The 17,971-nt window shown below is 40.0% G+C and overlaps 4 protein-coding genes across 4 annotated transcripts; 3 read left to right on the top strand and 1 right to left on the bottom strand.

The window, feature by feature from the left end:
- Positions 1–147: 147 nt before the first annotated feature.
- Positions 148–526, top strand: NEUTE1DRAFT_48392 (uncharacterized protein; the record flags this gene model as incomplete). The annotated part of the gene is made up of 2 exons (XM_009855507.1): positions 148–275; positions 475–526. The coding sequence occupies 2 exons, from the start codon at positions 148–150 to the stop codon at positions 524–526; spliced, it is 180 nt and encodes a 59-aa protein (XP_009853809.1).
- A 636-nt stretch (positions 527–1,162) lies between these two features.
- Positions 1,163–2,021, top strand: NEUTE1DRAFT_49983 (uncharacterized protein; the record flags this gene model as incomplete). Its single annotated transcript, XM_009855591.1, has 3 exons — positions 1,163–1,220; positions 1,410–1,464; positions 1,943–2,021. Coding segments are annotated over 3 exons (192 nt in total), but the record flags the coding sequence as incomplete, so codon positions are not given.
- Positions 2,022–3,842: 1,821 nt separating this feature from the next.
- On the bottom strand, positions 3,843–5,335 carry NEUTE1DRAFT_87270 (uncharacterized protein; the record flags this gene model as incomplete). The annotated part of the gene is made up of 3 exons (XM_009855840.1): positions 3,843–5,028; positions 5,176–5,242; positions 5,298–5,335. The coding sequence occupies 3 exons, from the start codon at positions 5,333–5,335 to the stop codon at positions 3,895–3,897; spliced, it is 1,239 nt and encodes a 412-aa protein (XP_009854142.1).
- Positions 5,336–8,118: 2,783 nt separating this feature from the next.
- Positions 8,119–17,559, top strand: NEUTE1DRAFT_148565 (uncharacterized protein; the record flags this gene model as incomplete). The annotated part of the gene is made up of 2 exons (XM_009855839.1): positions 8,119–8,207; positions 17,376–17,559. 2 exons carry the CDS (start codon positions 8,119–8,121, stop codon positions 17,464–17,466), a joined length of 180 nt encoding a protein of 59 aa, XP_009854141.1.
- Positions 17,560–17,971: the final 412 nt, after the last annotated feature.

Raw genomic sequence — 17,971 nt, 5'->3', positions numbered from 1 at the left:
GTAAGTGCCGTAGCGGCACCGTAGCGGCGAAAAAAGCAGACTAGGATGAGCAGACGAGGTAGCTGTAGCTACTGTGGTCGCAATAGGGTCAAGTTAGAAGTGGAAAGAGAGCGGCGGCAAGAGTCTAGACGGGCGATACGGAACAGAATGCAGCCGGAGGAGGAGAAGTCGAGGGTCCTCGAGGAGGATGTTCCTGGGGCGTCGCATCCACAATTTCCACTTTGTCTCACGGGGCTGAATGGTGGTCAAGGGCGAACGTGGGACAGGCCGGCGAGGTGTGTTCCGGGAAAGTTGGACGGAGTGGGTGAGTGATGGGAGTATGCCGGTCTAGCAAGGCAGTCTAAACCGGAGCTGGAGGGGGGGGCGATCAATTGTGTGGAGGACGGATGGAGGCATGCAGATCTAGGAAAAGCCCATCTGTCTGGCTGCTTGATCAACATGGGATTTCTGTTGCGGCTGTCTTGGTGGTCACAGCCCGCCATTCCAGGGAGCAAGAGTCCTGGCCAGCGTGCGCGTACAGCGCTAGAGGTAGGTACCGACCTTGGGTAGGGTAGGGTAGGTAGGGTGCGACAACGTGGCGACCAAGGAGAGGCAAACAGCGAATAAAATGTACAGACAATGGTGCCGGTCAATGGATGAAAGTGTAGTGAGGTGTAGCGTGCAATGCGACAATGAAAGCGCACCACCAGAACCTTGTGTAGAGTAGTAGTGTACACGGTCGTGTTTCGGTACAACACACAGCTGAGCCCAAACCATAGGTAGGTGTACGACCCTGAAAAGGAGGAAAGGTTTTAGTTTGGGTACCTAGACAGATGAGACAGTCTCAGAGAGATGATGGACGGCCAAGCCCGCCCGTCTGAGTTGGTAGCTGAGAGCCAAAGAAGAAAAGAATCGACCTAGTGTAGTTGAGTTCAGGTTGAGCTGCCAATTGTCCACCTCGACTCACCTCTGCTACTGCTGTATTGTATACCCGGTCTCTGATGTTGTTGTTGTCTGTGAATATCACTCCTAGTGTACCTACCTATCCAGCCTTGCCAGCATAACTGAAACCACACTTTGGGTTCCATTCGGGAGAGTGAATCTGCTGTCCAACCCGCCATCGTACGCTTCATTTTTTTGTGGCAGCGATGTTGCCAAGACGCGCGGCAAAAGGCCATCCATCCATCGGACGACCGGGGCCGATGTTGACCCGACTTGGGTAACCGCCACCCCCGTCACCTGTAAGTTAGTTAGTTTCCTACCTAGGTAAGTAGACTACACTACCTACCTAGTGTACTTATTGGAGTCCGGTATGGAACGAACCGAGTTTCTGGGGCTTATCGACGATCGAGAGTTCCAGATTCTTGTCCAATTGACTGGTTCATAGGGCAAACGAGTTGCTGATTGATGTTAACGGCAATGATGTACAGGCACATGTTCGATTTGCCACTCGGCGTTGTCACCGCCACAGTCCGCTGGCGCGTAGTAATTGATTGAAGCTGTTCAGCCACACTCGGGCAAGCGACTCCTTCCTCGATAGCACATGTGCTCAAGTCAGGACCCGGCTTCTGCTTGGACTCTTTGAGGTTCCAATATTTCTACATTCACTAGTACACTAGACTAGTGATTTTCCGTTCCTGAAAGGGCCGGGGGAACCATCCATTGTCCAGGGCACTGCGGATGAAAGGTACCCTACGTACCTAGGTAATCGAGGCAGCTCGCCGGCGAACGGCTGTAGCGTACACAAAACCCCACCCCAACCATAGGTACCTGTTGTTTTTTTTCCGCCCCAAATTGATCATCTCTCACAAGACCTCGAGCAGAATTAAATTTCTTCCATTTCATTCACTAATAGGCTCCCTGTCTGCGCTATAACTGTCGCTTCAAAGGGACCACTGTGTACCACTAAAATCCGAAACACAAAGCAAAAACTCTACCCTAAATCTCCATTAGGCGTTACCAGTGTAGATCAGTGGCAAAAAGACAAGTCTCTCTACAGAAGACTAGCACTCATAACGGCAAGAAATCCTAGTTTTCTGTAGGCTGGAAGTGGTGTATGACACTCGGGTAACTTTTCTTTCTCCGGCAAAGGTGCACGTAGTGTACACTACCACGAGACTGCAGGACATTTTTAGCAGGCGCTTTTATGAGGTCATCAATCTCTCTACGCTTAGACTACTACACAGTAAATAGCGACGTTTTGCCCTGGGCTTGTGACATGACGTCATCCTTGTCCCGCGAAGTTCAAGGGGCGCAACGGGCCGGTGTTACACGGAGTCAGTCCAGGGTCAGCTGTTACTAAGTAGCGAAAGCCCCGGGGGAGGGCCCGGTGCGGACTGCGTAGGGGTACCACTACCGCGTATGCACTCTGACGAGGGTCCGACGGGCATTTCCTGTTATTCCCACTTGTGTCTGTTCCTGGCACAGCCTGGGTCCGTCAGGTTGGACATCCACAGCCCCGATGTCCCTGTTTTCAAGGACATACAAGTAGCAGGGAACGCGACAATGAGAGGAAAGGTCCCTCGGGAGCCGATTACTCGTCAAGTCCCGCCACTAGTTGAACGCTCGGTTCTATCGACCTGACGAGTAACCGTTCAACACGCATGGGTAGGACCCTGAGCGCACAAGTGCACATTGGTGCCAACGTGGGAACACCCCTGCAGACAGCAACTCATGCCGTCAGCTCGCTACTAGTGTATCGTAGTCCAGACTGCGAATCAGGATCTGACGACTGTCGCGGATGATCAAACTACACCCGATTCCACACTATTGTGGAATACCAACGCATTCGAAGAATGTAGTGCGCCAACGGGATTCCAGCTATGAACGCTTACAGTGGTGTACACTACCATCGCCAACTACTTAGTTCCACCATTCTTCCGAATCCCTTCCGCTAGCAATATCCTCGACGGCATCTTCCGCATCACGCACCTCGTACCCTGCTCAGCATACACTACTTGTATCATTTACGTACCATGTATACTCCCTTCGCCTCTCGGCTTGTCAACTATCAGCATGTGCCCGTTTGCCTCCTCGCTTAACCCCCAAGAAGTCACATCACAGCAGCCAGATCTCCGCCTCTCTCACCTCTTCATATGTTTCCAAACCCACAGGCGATCACGTTTTACTTGACTCCCTCATAAGGAGCTTCGTCTCAGATTTCAAAAAACCCCACAGACACGGCTGGATTGGTAATTATGGGCCACCGAAGTCCCGATCTTACGATCCCTTGCGTCAAGTCGACTGGGTTGGTGACGTTATTCACGAAGTAACAACGGAGGAGACGGAGATAATGACGGGCGTGCCGCAATTCGATTAGGGCATATTCTACATAGGATGGGGCACAGCACACTGGCACGGGCGTGTGAATGCCGGCATAACGTTTGCTCTTTCACGGTTTTCGTTTGTCATCAAAGTGATGAATACCTCCAGTCACACCAGATGCGCTCATGTTAACGATGAGTATGCCATCAAAGTGTCAATGAAAAAACGGTAGGTTCTTTCATGTTATAGATGTGTCTGGTCTGGATGGAGCAGGACTCCTGTCGTCCATGTAGGAAATTTTTGATGGCGAAGCTCTTATGAACAATGGATGGCCTTTGTAAAGTGGAAGATGTCAGTTATCACGATGAGTGTGCCGTTTGCCATGCTCACTCGAGTCGCTTTCAAGATTCAATCTCATTTTCGTGCAGTGATGGTGCTGATCAACATCTTTCATTACTACTCCATCTTCTATCCTGATGATACTGTGAGCTGCCAGTCTCAACATGTCACCATCTAGCCTTCTCACACCAATAACCTAAAGCATCTCCCCCCCCAAAAGGAACCGCGACAACGCTCGCTCGCTCGTTCAATTCACCAAGCAACAACCACCTTTCATTGCCCATCTCCCGACCTTCTCCCTCCAACCTCCATCTACAACTTCCCCTCCCTCTTCCTTCTCTCCCTAACACTCTGCATACTCCTCAACAACGCATAAACCCCTTGCAACCTCGGCATCTCCACCCCCCGTCCCCTCGCAATCCTCACCGGATTTCCCACAATAACCTCCAACTCCAACGGCCTTCCCGCCTCCCAATCCAACAACATACTCGGCTTGGAACCCACATTTCTCTCCGTTGACTTTAGAATCTTCTCCGGCGTCGCGAACCCCTTGGGATCCTTTTCGAACCCTTCTCCCTTGGGCAGACCCAAGATCAAAGGGGCAGCATCCCAGATTTCGTACATAATGGCTGACAAGAAGAGGCGGAGTTCAGGGTCCCGAACCATGTCGGCGTTGCCGATACCACCGGATAAGACGGAGCACGGGTTGAAGGCGGCGTTGATGCAGAGTTTGTGCCACCGGATGAGCTGGAGGTGAGATTCGGAAGAGAGATGGGCGTCGCGGACTGAACCCAAGTGGACGAGGTAAGAGGTCAGGCGGGCTGCCAAATCGTAACCCCTTTGTTGGAGGGCGAGGTCGGAATCGGTGAGTTTGTGGTGAGATGGCGCGGATGAAGAGGGGGAAGGAGAAGGGGGGGAGCCGGTGGGTGTTAGATCGCCTGTCGATTCAACTTTGGGAGTGGTAGTGGCAGAAGGGGGTGCTTCATCACGGTCTTTGGTGATAGGCGTGCTAGAATCAAAGCTAGCCGAGTTGGAGTACGGACCAAGATGGATGCGCGTCCATCGGTTCTGTCGGATGACTCCCTGACTGATTTGTTCGGCGGAAACGACGGTGACGGCGCTGATGATGGGCGTCGAAGGAAAACGGGTGCGGTACGGTGCTTCGACGCCGACGCCGTTTTGGATCAGGACGATGCACGAGTTGGGACCGATGAGTGGGGCGATGAGCGCCGAGTCGTCACCGCGGTCCGGAAGGGCTTTGGTGGTTACGACGACGTAGTCCCATTGTTGAACAGGAGCGGAGGCGGCGGCGGCGACGTTGGGGAAGACGGCGTGAGGGGTGAAGGTGTAGTCGCCGAAGGAGTGGGTTTGGAGTTTGACGCCGTTGTCTAGGAGGGCTTTGTAATTGGAACGGGCGATAAGGGAGACGTGGATGTTTTTGGAGGGCTGGTAGAGGTGTCAGTACCTTATATATGCTCTGGACAATGGGGACGAAGGATGAGTCAGGATGGATGATGAGAAACCAGGCCATTTTTGTCTTCGCTTCACCCTTGACTTATCAGAAATAAAGTAAACAAATAGGGAGGAACCTACGTGATGCAGCCTCGAGGCATAGAAACAACCGACGGCACCAGCTCCTACAAAGACAATGTGGACGGGTCTGCATGATTGTCAGTTTGAAGTTCGGTAATGAGAGTTTCGACAACTACACCTACTTGTCCGGGTCAGGATATTGCTTAATAGTTTCGGGCATGATGGCGGTTATGAAACTGAAGGCAGCAACTCTGGAGGAACGAGAGACTGAAGCTATCTACAGGGGTCTTGGCGTCTGCTCTCTTCAAGATGCTTGGTAACTGAACTTGGAATTCTCAACCGCCTGGAGTCAATTGATATCTCAATCCCACTTCCTGCTGATCAGTTGCCGGCAATGTTTGGCTCTTACGGCGGATGATGGTGTTGGTGTGAACGGTGACGAGCAGTCTGACCTCGGCTCAGCGGGCATTTGTTTGTCGTTGGTCTTCAATGACACCATCGGCAACTGTCATTGTGCGGAGAAGACGGCAGCTGCGAAAGCGGAGTTTGGGCACCACATTTTTGCTTGGCAGGTACACCATCCCACAGTTAACCCCGGAGAGCACCCTGGTCTAACCCTGGTTTAACAGCACACCATTTTCCCCACACCTAACCCTCACAGCATGGGACGGCATCGCGTCCAATGTTCACCACTGGTCGGCAACCTCCTCCATCCAGCACATGCACAATCACACGCAGTTTTCAACCTTCCACTTTCAACAAACGTCACACTGTTGCCTTTTACAGTATGGGTCTCATGCCCTTTTTATCTTTCGGCCACGGCTCCAAGCTACATCATACGACGAAGCTTTCCTGTTCCTTACAGCATGCATATCCCGCGGATCCGCGACATGGAAGTCATGCAAGTAATCATCAGCATGGCAACCCACTCACTTCCCCGGATTACGTATACCGGAACGTCGGGTCGCGACCCGAGACCAAGAGTTACTTTGACGGAGACAAACGACGAGTTATTCTTTAAAATATTTAGGGACTTTGACGAAAGCTAATGTTGCGAGGACTGTGAGGCTTGTTTTAGCAACGAAAATACAGCGACCGAGTGGTAGGTCTGTCTGCTTTTGGATGTTACCATAGCATTCAGACCGGTTATCCACCGCTGTGGTGGATGAACAGGTGTCGAAGGCGGCTCTGCTTCGGTCGTCCTTGTCCTCGTTGTTGATCTCGGAATCATTCCTGACCGCCTAGAGCAACAGCCTAAAGTGGTCTCATAGACTCTGTCTAAGACATACCCAGGTGTCATTTCCGCTTGACATGCTATAAAGTTCTAACCGTCTGCTGTGGTGCGCCTACTTCACTTTATATCATACAGGGTACGGCAGATCTGAGACAGGGTTGGTGATCTCCCAGGAATGTTTGGGATGCTTCGAAGTACCTAGATATTGAAGCTTTGCATGTTATCTTCTCTTCACACTTACCAAAGGGGTTACCACAATGGAGAGTCCAAGCATGACTTGATCAATCTCCCTACGAATGAGACTTGAACTTCAGTTGCAAGGTCACGAAGATTGCGTAAACTTGAGGAGCTATATCGATGGTAGGTGTTTCTGCTGTCTACATGCATACCTACTACACTACCTGTCTGATATTCGTCACACCGATCTTGAGCAGATGGGAACTTTTGATCCTGAAACGGACGTCGCAATCAACCATGGATACCTACCTATGGAAAAGTATCGGTATGAAGTGGATCCAAAACAAAGACTCAATGGAAAATACATCTATTGTTTATGACTGGTCAGTAACATCAAGACCAAAGATGCGTGCAATGTGTTCTATGATGAAACCTGAGCTGACAATTGTGGAGGTCCTATCCATGCCTCACGTCTCACAAGTCGGCAAGCCAACCGAACTGGAACAAAAAGGGGTCCAAAAAGGAAGTACGGCAACGCCGTGTGTCAGTCGCAGTGTAATTGAGATAGGACAGAGGGCAAGTGGGATGTGGATATACACTGAGGAGGCAATGAAATCAAAGTAAACAGACCATAAACAGCGGATATACGTGCTACTCTTCCTTTTCCTATCCGTCCGTTGCTCAATGGACAACCAGACTCCTAACAGCAGAGACGGTTATTGAATGTTGTTGACAAACACAGGGAGGGAGACATAGGAACCGCGCTTGTATCTCCTCCCAGTCCCGTCTGGTAACCTCCCATACGCTCAACACCACCACGAGTTCTAGAAACCCGGTTTGTTTTTGTGTCCCTATCTGTAACCTTTCTCTGCCCTTTGCATCCAGAGAACGGTAACTCAAGGTGTAACAGAACGCCGTGCCCCCCTCCCCCGTTTCTTCTTTTCCTCAAAGCCTTACTCAGCGTAACCCACATCCCACAACACAACCACAACCTGTCGTCCATGCCATACCCGTGTACCATGCATGCCTTTTGCCGGCAGTCCTACTATCGCCCTATACTCAGATCCCCCCCAAAAATGACGATCGCCCCATGCCAATTTGGCGTATGATGATCGGGCAGACAGGTTGGGGATCGGACTGTTCCCATCTCTCACCTGAATCTGAGTTCGGCCGCACCGCACCGCACTACACCGCAACGACGGTAAAGAGAGAGCTCCGGAGACCGGAACTGGCGCCGCCGGCACCGGAAGTGACACAACGTATTGCTGTTCGGTATTTAGTAGTAGATGAAGGATTGCCGAACTCCGAGAGAAGATTGGGTTTGTGTCTCCATCTTCCTATACTTCAAAAAAGAGAAGCTGCGGTGTATAACCGTCTTTTGGGTAGATGGACGTGGACCGCAAGGCATGGCTATCTACCCAACCGGCCACCGGCCGGGTATCGGCGGGCATTGGCAATACGGTGTTGACATTAAGACGCTAGCTGTGGTAAGGTAACGAGAGAGGACTATGAGAATTGCGATGAAACTTAATTTAAACCTCACTTGAGGCTTGCGTGATAGTTTGTGATGTACCCACTCTAGCCTCTCAGCGATGTCTTCTAGTTTAGTTCCGACCGGTCCAAATACAAACAAGCCGCCAGCCGTCCTAATCGTCTACCAATGCCGAACGAGCGCGGTGAGGTAGGTGAGGCATGTGCCGCCCATCCGGTCCCGTCCCGATAAGTCAACATCCGTCCCTCCATGACAATGAAAATGGCGTGACACAGAGACAGAACATTGGTAGGCGCACGCACAACATGCGGGCGTGGCAGGCGTAGCATGGCGAGTGCGGGACGGGTACACACGGCGCAATGTCCGTCCAACATGAACTCGGCAAGCCGAGCCTCTCGAAGTGTAAGATAATGGTAGTGGGTTCTTCGATTGATGGGAAAGGGGCTAGATGGGCTGGATGGGAGGTGTGGTGCCTGTGGAGGGTACATGCGTTCCGGGAACAATGACTTCCAGAACATTCAGCATGTTGCATGACGTCTACGAAAAGCATAGCTGGGAATGGTGTGGGTAGTGCAACTGAAAGGGTGTGTAGTTGGGACAGCACAGAGGTAGATAAAACAGATGTAACCATTGAAAGGCCAAATGGAACAACCCACGGGCGATTTCTCGGTAGCTTATCTCAATTGTCACCAGCAGCACCGATACCGATACGACCCCGTTACCTTCACAATGGGCAGGAAGAAAATAGAATCCTGCACATTTACATGGGGGAGGGGAGAAAGAAGTGTTATGAACAGGGAGACAAATGTGCAGGACACACCACCGCAGCTCACAATCGATTGAGTAGTTAATGATGCTGACTACCTTTCCCCTTTGCCCCGTTGACGAACCATGAAAGGCAGCAGTCGGCGAACATCTACCTCAACACCGGCGAGTGATGTGCCTCTCATCAACTTCCCCTGGAGAACAAAAGGCGTGTTCGTTACCACAGTAAAAAGTTAGCCCTGATATTGCATTACTGTGCAGATTCTACAGCTGCACACCTGCACAGTAATGCAAGGTTAAGGCACGCCAAGACCACTTCTCTTACTGAGCTGTGTTCGGTATATATAACTGAAGCTACCCCCATTATTATCTTTTCAATTCTTCCCTTCTACAACAACCACAGTATATACACTGTGTAAATAACTGTCTAGTCCAAATAGCAGCTTTCAATTGGAAATAGCCTCATTTATTATCTTTAAGAAAAAAAAAATTTTTGGTTTGCGACGGCGACCCCCTATATTATAGGAGTAAAGCGCTATAAGTACTTCCTCACTATGATCCTTACTATACTACGGTTAAATTTTGAGCCGTAGTATAGTAAGGAAAACAGTTGAAATTTAAGAAGATTCTAGCCCTCTAATTAGTTAAATCAACGATTTAGAAAAAGTATAGATAGTTGCAAGTAATTGTAGCAACTTATATAGAAATATTACAAACTTAAGCGACACTAGGGCTACTCAGACCCTCGGGACGCGATAGCCCCGCTTATAGATAGCCAGTATAACTACAAGTTAGGGAAAGGCCCGGAAGGGCGCAGTAGGTAGCTTACTAATGCGAGTAGCTCACTAGTGAACTAATGCTCATAGTGAGCCAGTACTTACGGGTGAGCCAGTACTTACAAGTGAGCCAGGGCTTACGGTAAGCTACAATACTAGAGTAAGTATTATATAGATTACGGAATTTATAATTATATAGACGGTTAGAAATATATAATTCGTAGTAGGACGAGAAGGTATAAAGGGACGATTAGAGAATTTAGATTGTTAAATAGTTTGATAGTAGTTAATTGTATAATAGATTATTATTATTAAAATTAGTATTATATACGTATATTTATTATAAACCTTTTAGCTTTATTAAATAATATTAATAATTTTTATACTTTTAATTATTTTACTTAGGTAGATTAGACTACCGTTCGTTATACGTTGACTATTTCTTTTAATTTATTTTAAATATTAATTAAAAGTATCTCTTCGCTTTATTATATCTACCGCCGGAATTAATAACGATAATACTTCGGGTAAGCCCTTGAATTTCACTATCTTTTAATAGTAGTTTAAAGCTATATAGGAATGTATTTTCTAATTCGAAGCTTAATTTAAGGCTAAACCTAATACCCCCGAAGCGAAAGTAGGAAAAGGAATTACTTCCGTCGATAGACTCAGGATTAAATTATCCGTACTTAAAGAATTCGATAGCTAATAGGCTACCCTTACGAGATTCTTAATTTAAATATATACCTACTTCAATTTCTATAGAGATTAGTTTACCTTTGAATTTGAAAAGATAGTTTATATGGGTATTCAATTTATAAATTAAGCTTTTACTTAGTATAGACCTATTTTTAAAGATTACTATAAGAATAGAGATTAGGCTTTGGATTTTACTAAAAAAATTTTAGGTTTCTATAAGGAATTTACTTAGGCCCTCTCCTAAATCTTTAGAGAAAAAAATAAAATTCGTAGGGTTTAGAAATATTTAACCTATTTTTAATAAATTAAATCTACTTTAGCCTACGCTATACTTTTTAAATAGGATGCCTTCTATAGTAATATTAATAATAATAGGTTAATATAACTATTTTATAATAGTTTTAAGGAAAGAATTAAAGACGAACTTTATAAAGAAGACTATTCCGAGACTATTAATATTTATATTAATAAAACTATCTATATTAATAATCGATTATTCTAGTGGGAGTAGGAAAAGAAAGGGAAAGTAATTACCTTTATTCCTTTTAAATTTAATACTAATACTAAAAAGAAAAGAATATAGGGAACTTACCTTTCTAGAATTATTTATATTAGACTTATAGAAATTAATATAGTTTAAATTAATTAAGGTAAATAAGATTTTTTAAAAGTTAAATATTTTAATTATAGTAAAATTAGGTATATAAAGAAAGATTACCGTACGTCTAAATAATTAAATTAGAAGAAAATGGAAACTACTATAGTAGAAGGAGCTAGGATAATTAAGATTACTAGCACTAAATACGGTTAAAACAATTTAGAAAATACTATAAATAGAGTTATAAACTTTGATTAGAAAGTATAATAGAAGGCTAACGATAAATATAAGTAGGAGAGGCCTAATAAGGAAAATCCTAAAGAGGAGGTGCGGAATACTAATATATTTTAAATATAGGCATACTAAACCCTAATATAGGAAGAAATTAGTTACCTTTCTAATACTAATTAAATTCTCCTTACGGCTATATATATAATAAATATTATTTTACCCCTACTTCCGCCCCTAATATTTATAATTAAAGAATTTAATATTTGTAAGTTTATTAATTTATATTAATACGGCCGCTCTAACTATTTTATTAAAGGATATTGGATGGAGCCGTTATAATTCTACCTAAATAAGAGCAGGAAGAATAAATTGTTGGATAATTTTTAGAAGAAGTATATAATTATTATTAAAGGGGAGCCTTAAGCTACTTAGGAAGGACTTTTAAAAATTTTAGGAATATATTAATTAATTAAAGAAAATATAGTTTAAATGTATTCCCTTTATTTTGTTTATTATTAGATACTATAATTCCAATATATTATTTATAATTATTATAAATACTATATAAAAAAGCGGAATAATTATTTATAGCTTACTTAAAAATTTAACCAGTAAGAATAATTTAAACCGGTTATATATACCTTTAACCGAAGAGACTTATAAGCCGCCCTTATTATAAATAAATAATTCGCTTTTAATTTATACTCCTTTATATAAGTAAATAATTATTTAATACCTAAGAGGTTTATTGTACGCCCCTATAATATTTATACCTACCTAAGATAGGGAGAATTAAATCTTTAGTAGTAGTAGTATCCGATATCCGATTACCCTATCTATATAAAGTAGAAAGCTTAGAATATTAAGAGGGAATTTGATAATTATTTTTATAGTATTAGAATAATTGAGTATAAGGATAAAAAAGAAGTTATATATATAGTATAGTTATAAGAATATAATTCGCTAAACGAATTTAAACCTAAGGAAGAGGACGCTCTTGATAATTATTACTAAGTATTAAGAAATAGCTTAAAGCCTTTAAAGAGGCCTAGCGAAAATTAAATCCTTATATAAAACGGATTATTTAATAATATAGCCATTGGAAAGATAAGGTTTAAAATCCTATAGTATTTATAGAGGCTACTATTATAGAAGAAGGGAAAAAGGATTAGCGATTTAAAGTTGTAATTTATCAGAAGGATTATTAGGTTTTTATATTAATAGATTCTAAAGTTTAATTAAATTTTATTTTACTAAAGTTCGTTATTTAATTAAGGATTCCTTAGAAAAGGAAAAAGGTTTCCTTTGTAAAAAAAGGATTTTTTAAAATATAAATTATAAAACGGGAAACGTTACTACTCCCTATTATAGTAGAAAGTAAGACGGTTGAAGTTAATTTTAATATTATTAAAATAGGGCTATTTAAAGATATAACCCTAGGGTATTTATAATATATTATATATGACCTAAATATTAATTGGAAGGAAGGTAGCCGTTTATATTTTAGGATATATTTAATTACTAATAGAAAAACTAGAGTATGGAAGGAAGCGAGCTATAAAGGCGCTATTCCTATAGCCCTACTATAAATAGTATAAGAAATTATAATTTATATTATTAATAAAAGTAGTAAAGTTATAGAAGAAGGGTTAGTAACGTTAGTAAAGGTATTAGTAATTAATATTCAATATAAATTCGACTATTATTAGAACTAATAAACGGAGAAGCCGAAAATAGTAATTCTAGTAAAATACTAAGGATATTCAGCTTTTATTAATAAGTACCTTAAAGGATTACTATTATAAGAATTATAGAACTATAAAATTAAATTTAAGGAAGGAGCTAAGTTTAAGTTCTTTAAAGTATATTATACTAATAAAAAGTAAAATATAAAATTAAGAAAATACTTAAATGAAAATTTAAAATAAAAATATATTTAAAAATTTATATCGCTAGTAGGGTACCCTATCCTCTTTATATTAAAAAAGGATGGAAAATTACATTTTTATATTGATTATAAGCAATTAAATTAGGAGATTATAAAAAATAATTATTTCTTACTTTTAATTTTATATATTCGAAGTTAATTAGGAGGAGTACGATATTTTACGCACTTTAATCTACTTATTATTTATACCTATATTTAAATTAAGGAAGGAGACGAATAGAAGATAGTATTTTATATACCCCATAGATATTACAAATATTTTATTATACCCTTCGGGTTAATTAATATACTTACAATATTCTAATCCGTTATTAATTATATAATTCGACCCTACTTTAATAAATTTACTATTTGCTACCTAAATAATATTTTTATTTATTCCAAAACTCTCGTAGAATATAAGGAATATATATGGAAAATATTAAACGTACTATATAAATATAAATTCTCTATTAATATAGAGAAAAGCAAATTCTATATAAAAGAGACTATATTTTTTAGGTATTTAATTTTAAAAAATAAAGTTAGAATAGAAGTAAGTAAGGTAGAGATTATACGGAATTAGCTTATACTTAGGAATGCGATTAAAGTTTGTAGATTCTTAGGATTTACTAATTTTTATTAAATATTTATATAAAATTATAAAAAAATTACTAAACTATTATACGAACTTACTAGGAAGAAGGCCGTTTTAATATAGGGAAAAATGGAAGAGGAAGCTTTTAGGGTTATTTGTAATATAATTACCGTAAACCCCGTATTAAAATTTCTTAATCCGAATAAACTCTTTAAAATCGAAACCAATATATTAAATTATACTATTAGAGGATAATTAGAATAGCGTAATAATTAAAGAAAATTGCATTTTGTAATTTTTTTTTAAAGAAATTAGAAGAACCCTATTGTAATTACCCTATTTATAATAAGGAACTCCTAATTATTATTAAAGTATTTCAAAAATCGAAATTAGACTTTAATAGAATTATATACGAAGTATAAATCTATATTAACTATAATAATCTTCGGTATTTTACAACTACGAAGGTACTTAATAGCTGCTAAATGTAATAGGCTGAATTCTTATTAGAATTTAACTTTAAAATTAATTATAAAAAGGGTTTTAAAAACGCTTAAACTAATACTTTAAACCGTTGGGTAGATTATATAAAAGACGTAGTAAAAGCTTTTATACTATTATTTTAGGAATAATTAAATAGAATATTTGTATACCCTTTATAAGAATAAATAGAATACTATACTATTTATAGGGTTAAATTATATAACCCTAATTATTAAACTACTATTGCAACTTCGGAAGAGCGATAGCGATAGGAAGATAGTATAGAAAAAAGAATCGTCCTTTAGAATAATAAATTATAGTACTATAATAAGGCCTACGTTTAGCCCGAATAATACAAAATACTTATTATAGGGATATATACGTCTAAAATAGGAGGATATATAGGTATTACTAAAATTATAGTACAAATACAATAGTACTACGACTTTTTAAGAATAAAAACTAAAGTAGCTCGAATATTGTAGGCTTGTAAGTATTATAGTAAAATTAGGGTTGTAAGATATAAGTTATATAGATTTTTCGAGCCCTTAGAAATTGTAGAAAGGCTATAGAATTTAGTAATTATAAATTTTATTATTAAATTACTATTATTTATAAATAATATCATAGAAGTTATTTATAAAAGTATTTTAGTAATAGTAAATAAGTTAATTAAATAGAATTATCTTTTATTATATAGGGAAATATAATTAGCGGAGCAATTTGTGAATATAATCTATTAGAACGTTACTTCGGTATATGGTTGGTTAAAGGAATAGATTATAAATAGGGATACTAAATTTATATTTAAATTTTAATAGGTATTAATAATTACGCTCGGTACTAAGAATAAAATATTAATAGTATATTATTTATAAATAAATAATTAAATGGAAAGGATTTATTAAATTATAGAGTAATATTTAAAGAACTATATTAACTTCGAGTAAAATAATTAGGTAGAATTACTACTAGTAATATAATTGGTATATAATATTTCCCCTACGGAGACTATAAAGGTTTCCTCTTTCTTTGTAAATTACGGGTATAAATTAGAATTCTTAAAAGAATTAGATACGAACGTCCCTAGAGCTTTAGTTAAGGCCGAGAAATTGTATATATTATATAAAAAATTTAAGGGAAAATTAGAATTCGTTAAATAAAAGATAAGCTGGTATTTTAATAAAAAAAGGTTCGAGGGACTTTATTTTAAGGAGGGGGATAAAGTCCTTTTATTTATTAGGAATCTTAGGATAAAGAGGCTAAATAAAAAATTTTATAACCGACGAATAGGGTTATTCAAAATTAAAAAGAAAATTTCAAATATAGTATATTAATTAGATATTCTTAATACTATAAAATTAAGATTATATTCCTTTTACGTTGTATTATTAGAGCTAATATTTAAAAATATATAAATTAATATAAGGGTTAGTATTAAGGACGAGGAAGAAGAATAGGATATAGAATAAATTTTGGAATTGTAAATAATAAATAGAGAATTGGAATATTTTATTAAGTAGGAAGGGTTTGGCCTAGAAAATAATATTTGGGAACCTATTAAGAATTTGAATTGCTTTGAGAAGTTGGAGGAATTCTATTGGAGGAATCCGGATCGGTTAGGGATAAAGGATTGCCCAATTAGGAGGTAGGGAAGGACGAGGTATTTAAGGACGATTAATCCACGGGTATGGAAATAACGGAAGTAAAAGTATTTAATAATAATATTGTAGGTAGAGGTTTAAGCTCCCTTTCGATAGCCCTTTCTTCCTTATTTTAAGTATTTAATTTAGTCTCTATAGCCTAAATTACTTTACGAACCTTTATAGCTAATTCTTCTTACTAATATTGAATTACGGCTAGGTGAAGCGTATATTTTTGTATTGCTTTTATAAGCGCTGTTTGCTCCTATTTTAATTTCTTATTTTTTATAATTATTTGCGCTACTAAAGAAGCGTTAATAAAGACGATTAGTAGTCGGGAGTTTGGATATTTATACTCTATATTATAGTCTACCTCCTTATAAGGACGAGCGCTACGAATATATTCGCTATATTTCTCCCATTTTGAAAGCTTTTTGTAAATAAATTTATAATCGGAATAGTATTAATAAAATATAATTATAGAATTAAAAGACTTAATAGTAAATAATAATTGCTGCTATTAGATAGACGATGTAGTTGAATATTTAATAATATGGTTGAATATAGCGATAGATATAAAGGAAAAGGAAGATTTACTATATTTAGGTAGTAAAGGGAATAATATAGAGATAAAGGGTAGAAAAGGGATATAGGTAGTTAGTAAAGCTATTAAGGACGTTGGTTGAGGAGAAGAAGTATTATATTATAAATTTAAATAATATTAGGGTTACTTAAACCTTTAAGATGCAATAGCCCCGCCTATAGATAGTTAATATAATTATAAATTAAGGAAAAGCCTAGAAGGGCGTAGTAGGTAGCTTATTAATATAGGTAGCTTATTAGTAAGCTAGTACTTATAGTGAGCTAGTGCTTACAGGTAAATTAGTATTTACAAGTAAATTAGTACTTACAGGTAAGCTAGGGCTTATAGTAAACTATAATATTAGAGTAAATATTATGTAGATTACGGAGTTTACAATTATATAAATAGCTAGAGATATATAACTCGTAGTAGGACGAAAAGGTATAAAGGGACGACTAGAGAATTTAGATTATTATCACTGAAACTAGTATTACGTACGTATACTTATTGTAAACCTTTTAGCTTCACCGAATAGTACTGATAGTCTTTATACCTTCAGCTATCTCACTTAGGCAGATCAGACCGCCGTTCGTTACAAGAAATTAAGCATTTTCACTGAGAAATACCAAATACTGCGTAGTTTAGTAAGCTAGTATATTTACTACGACCCGAACCCTGCAAATTTGAATACCCTCTAACTTTTTACTGTGGTAACGAACACGCCTAAAGAGTATCATGAAATATACAGCAACAGACATTACTGCTTGGAATATTAGAATGTAACCTCCACTGATTCCCGGATATCATGTGAAGCTCAAGACGAGACGGTCAACACGGGCGCCCAGCATTGGGTTTGAAATATGTCAATCTAGCCATTAAGCTTGTGACATCAACGTCAACCAGTTGAGACGTAGATGTGTAGATGAACACATAAAGCGAACACCTTGCTTGGCAAAAAAAAAAAAAAAAGTAGAGGGTAGGTAAGCCACTTTGCATAATGGCAAGGTGATGTGGTAAACAACCACATTTGCAATAACACCATCAATGATCGCAGCCGCGCTGATGGATGGGGGGATGGAAAAGAATGGGAAGGATGGAAGTACCAAAACGCGTTGACGGCCCTCGCCGCATCGCGCCTCGCCTAAGGTGATGAGGTGTCCTGACGTGTAGGTGCAATGTCATGTTCGGCAGCTCACCTCGACATCTCCTTTCAGCCTGCCCCCTTCAATCTTCCCGCGCCTAGCTCAGCTACAACGAGCTACGAACAGAGCTTGACGGATAATCGCCAGCAGTCTGTCACAAGGCTTGGGGGAGGACGAGGCAGGAGAGGGCTAAATGAACTTTGGTGAACGCCGCGCATGGGCCGAACCTGGTGTTGCACTCTGTCATAATGGAAAGGAGGATGTAGAAGGGAAGAGGGGAAGCGAGAGGGAATCAATGAGCCAAGCGGCTTAGCTCATGGTCGTGCAACTTTTTGTCGCTTGCGGCTTGCGTGTTTCGGTAGACGGCGAGGCCGGAGGGCCGATGTAGCTTGCCAATCCCGTGGTAGCACCACTGCAAGACATGAAAATTTTCTGCGATGCAATCGTCAAGAAAGCAGCAGCATGATCAACTTCATGATCGGGATTGATTGATTGATTGGCGTCGTGG

Source organism: Neurospora tetrasperma (genome assembly GCF_000213175.1).
Source record: "Neurospora tetrasperma FGSC 2508 unplaced genomic scaffold NEUTE1scaffold_6, whole genome shotgun sequence".
Classification (NCBI taxonomy): domain Eukaryota; kingdom Fungi; phylum Ascomycota; class Sordariomycetes; order Sordariales; family Sordariaceae; genus Neurospora; species Neurospora tetrasperma.
This window is presented reverse-complemented; position numbering and strand designations above follow the sequence as displayed.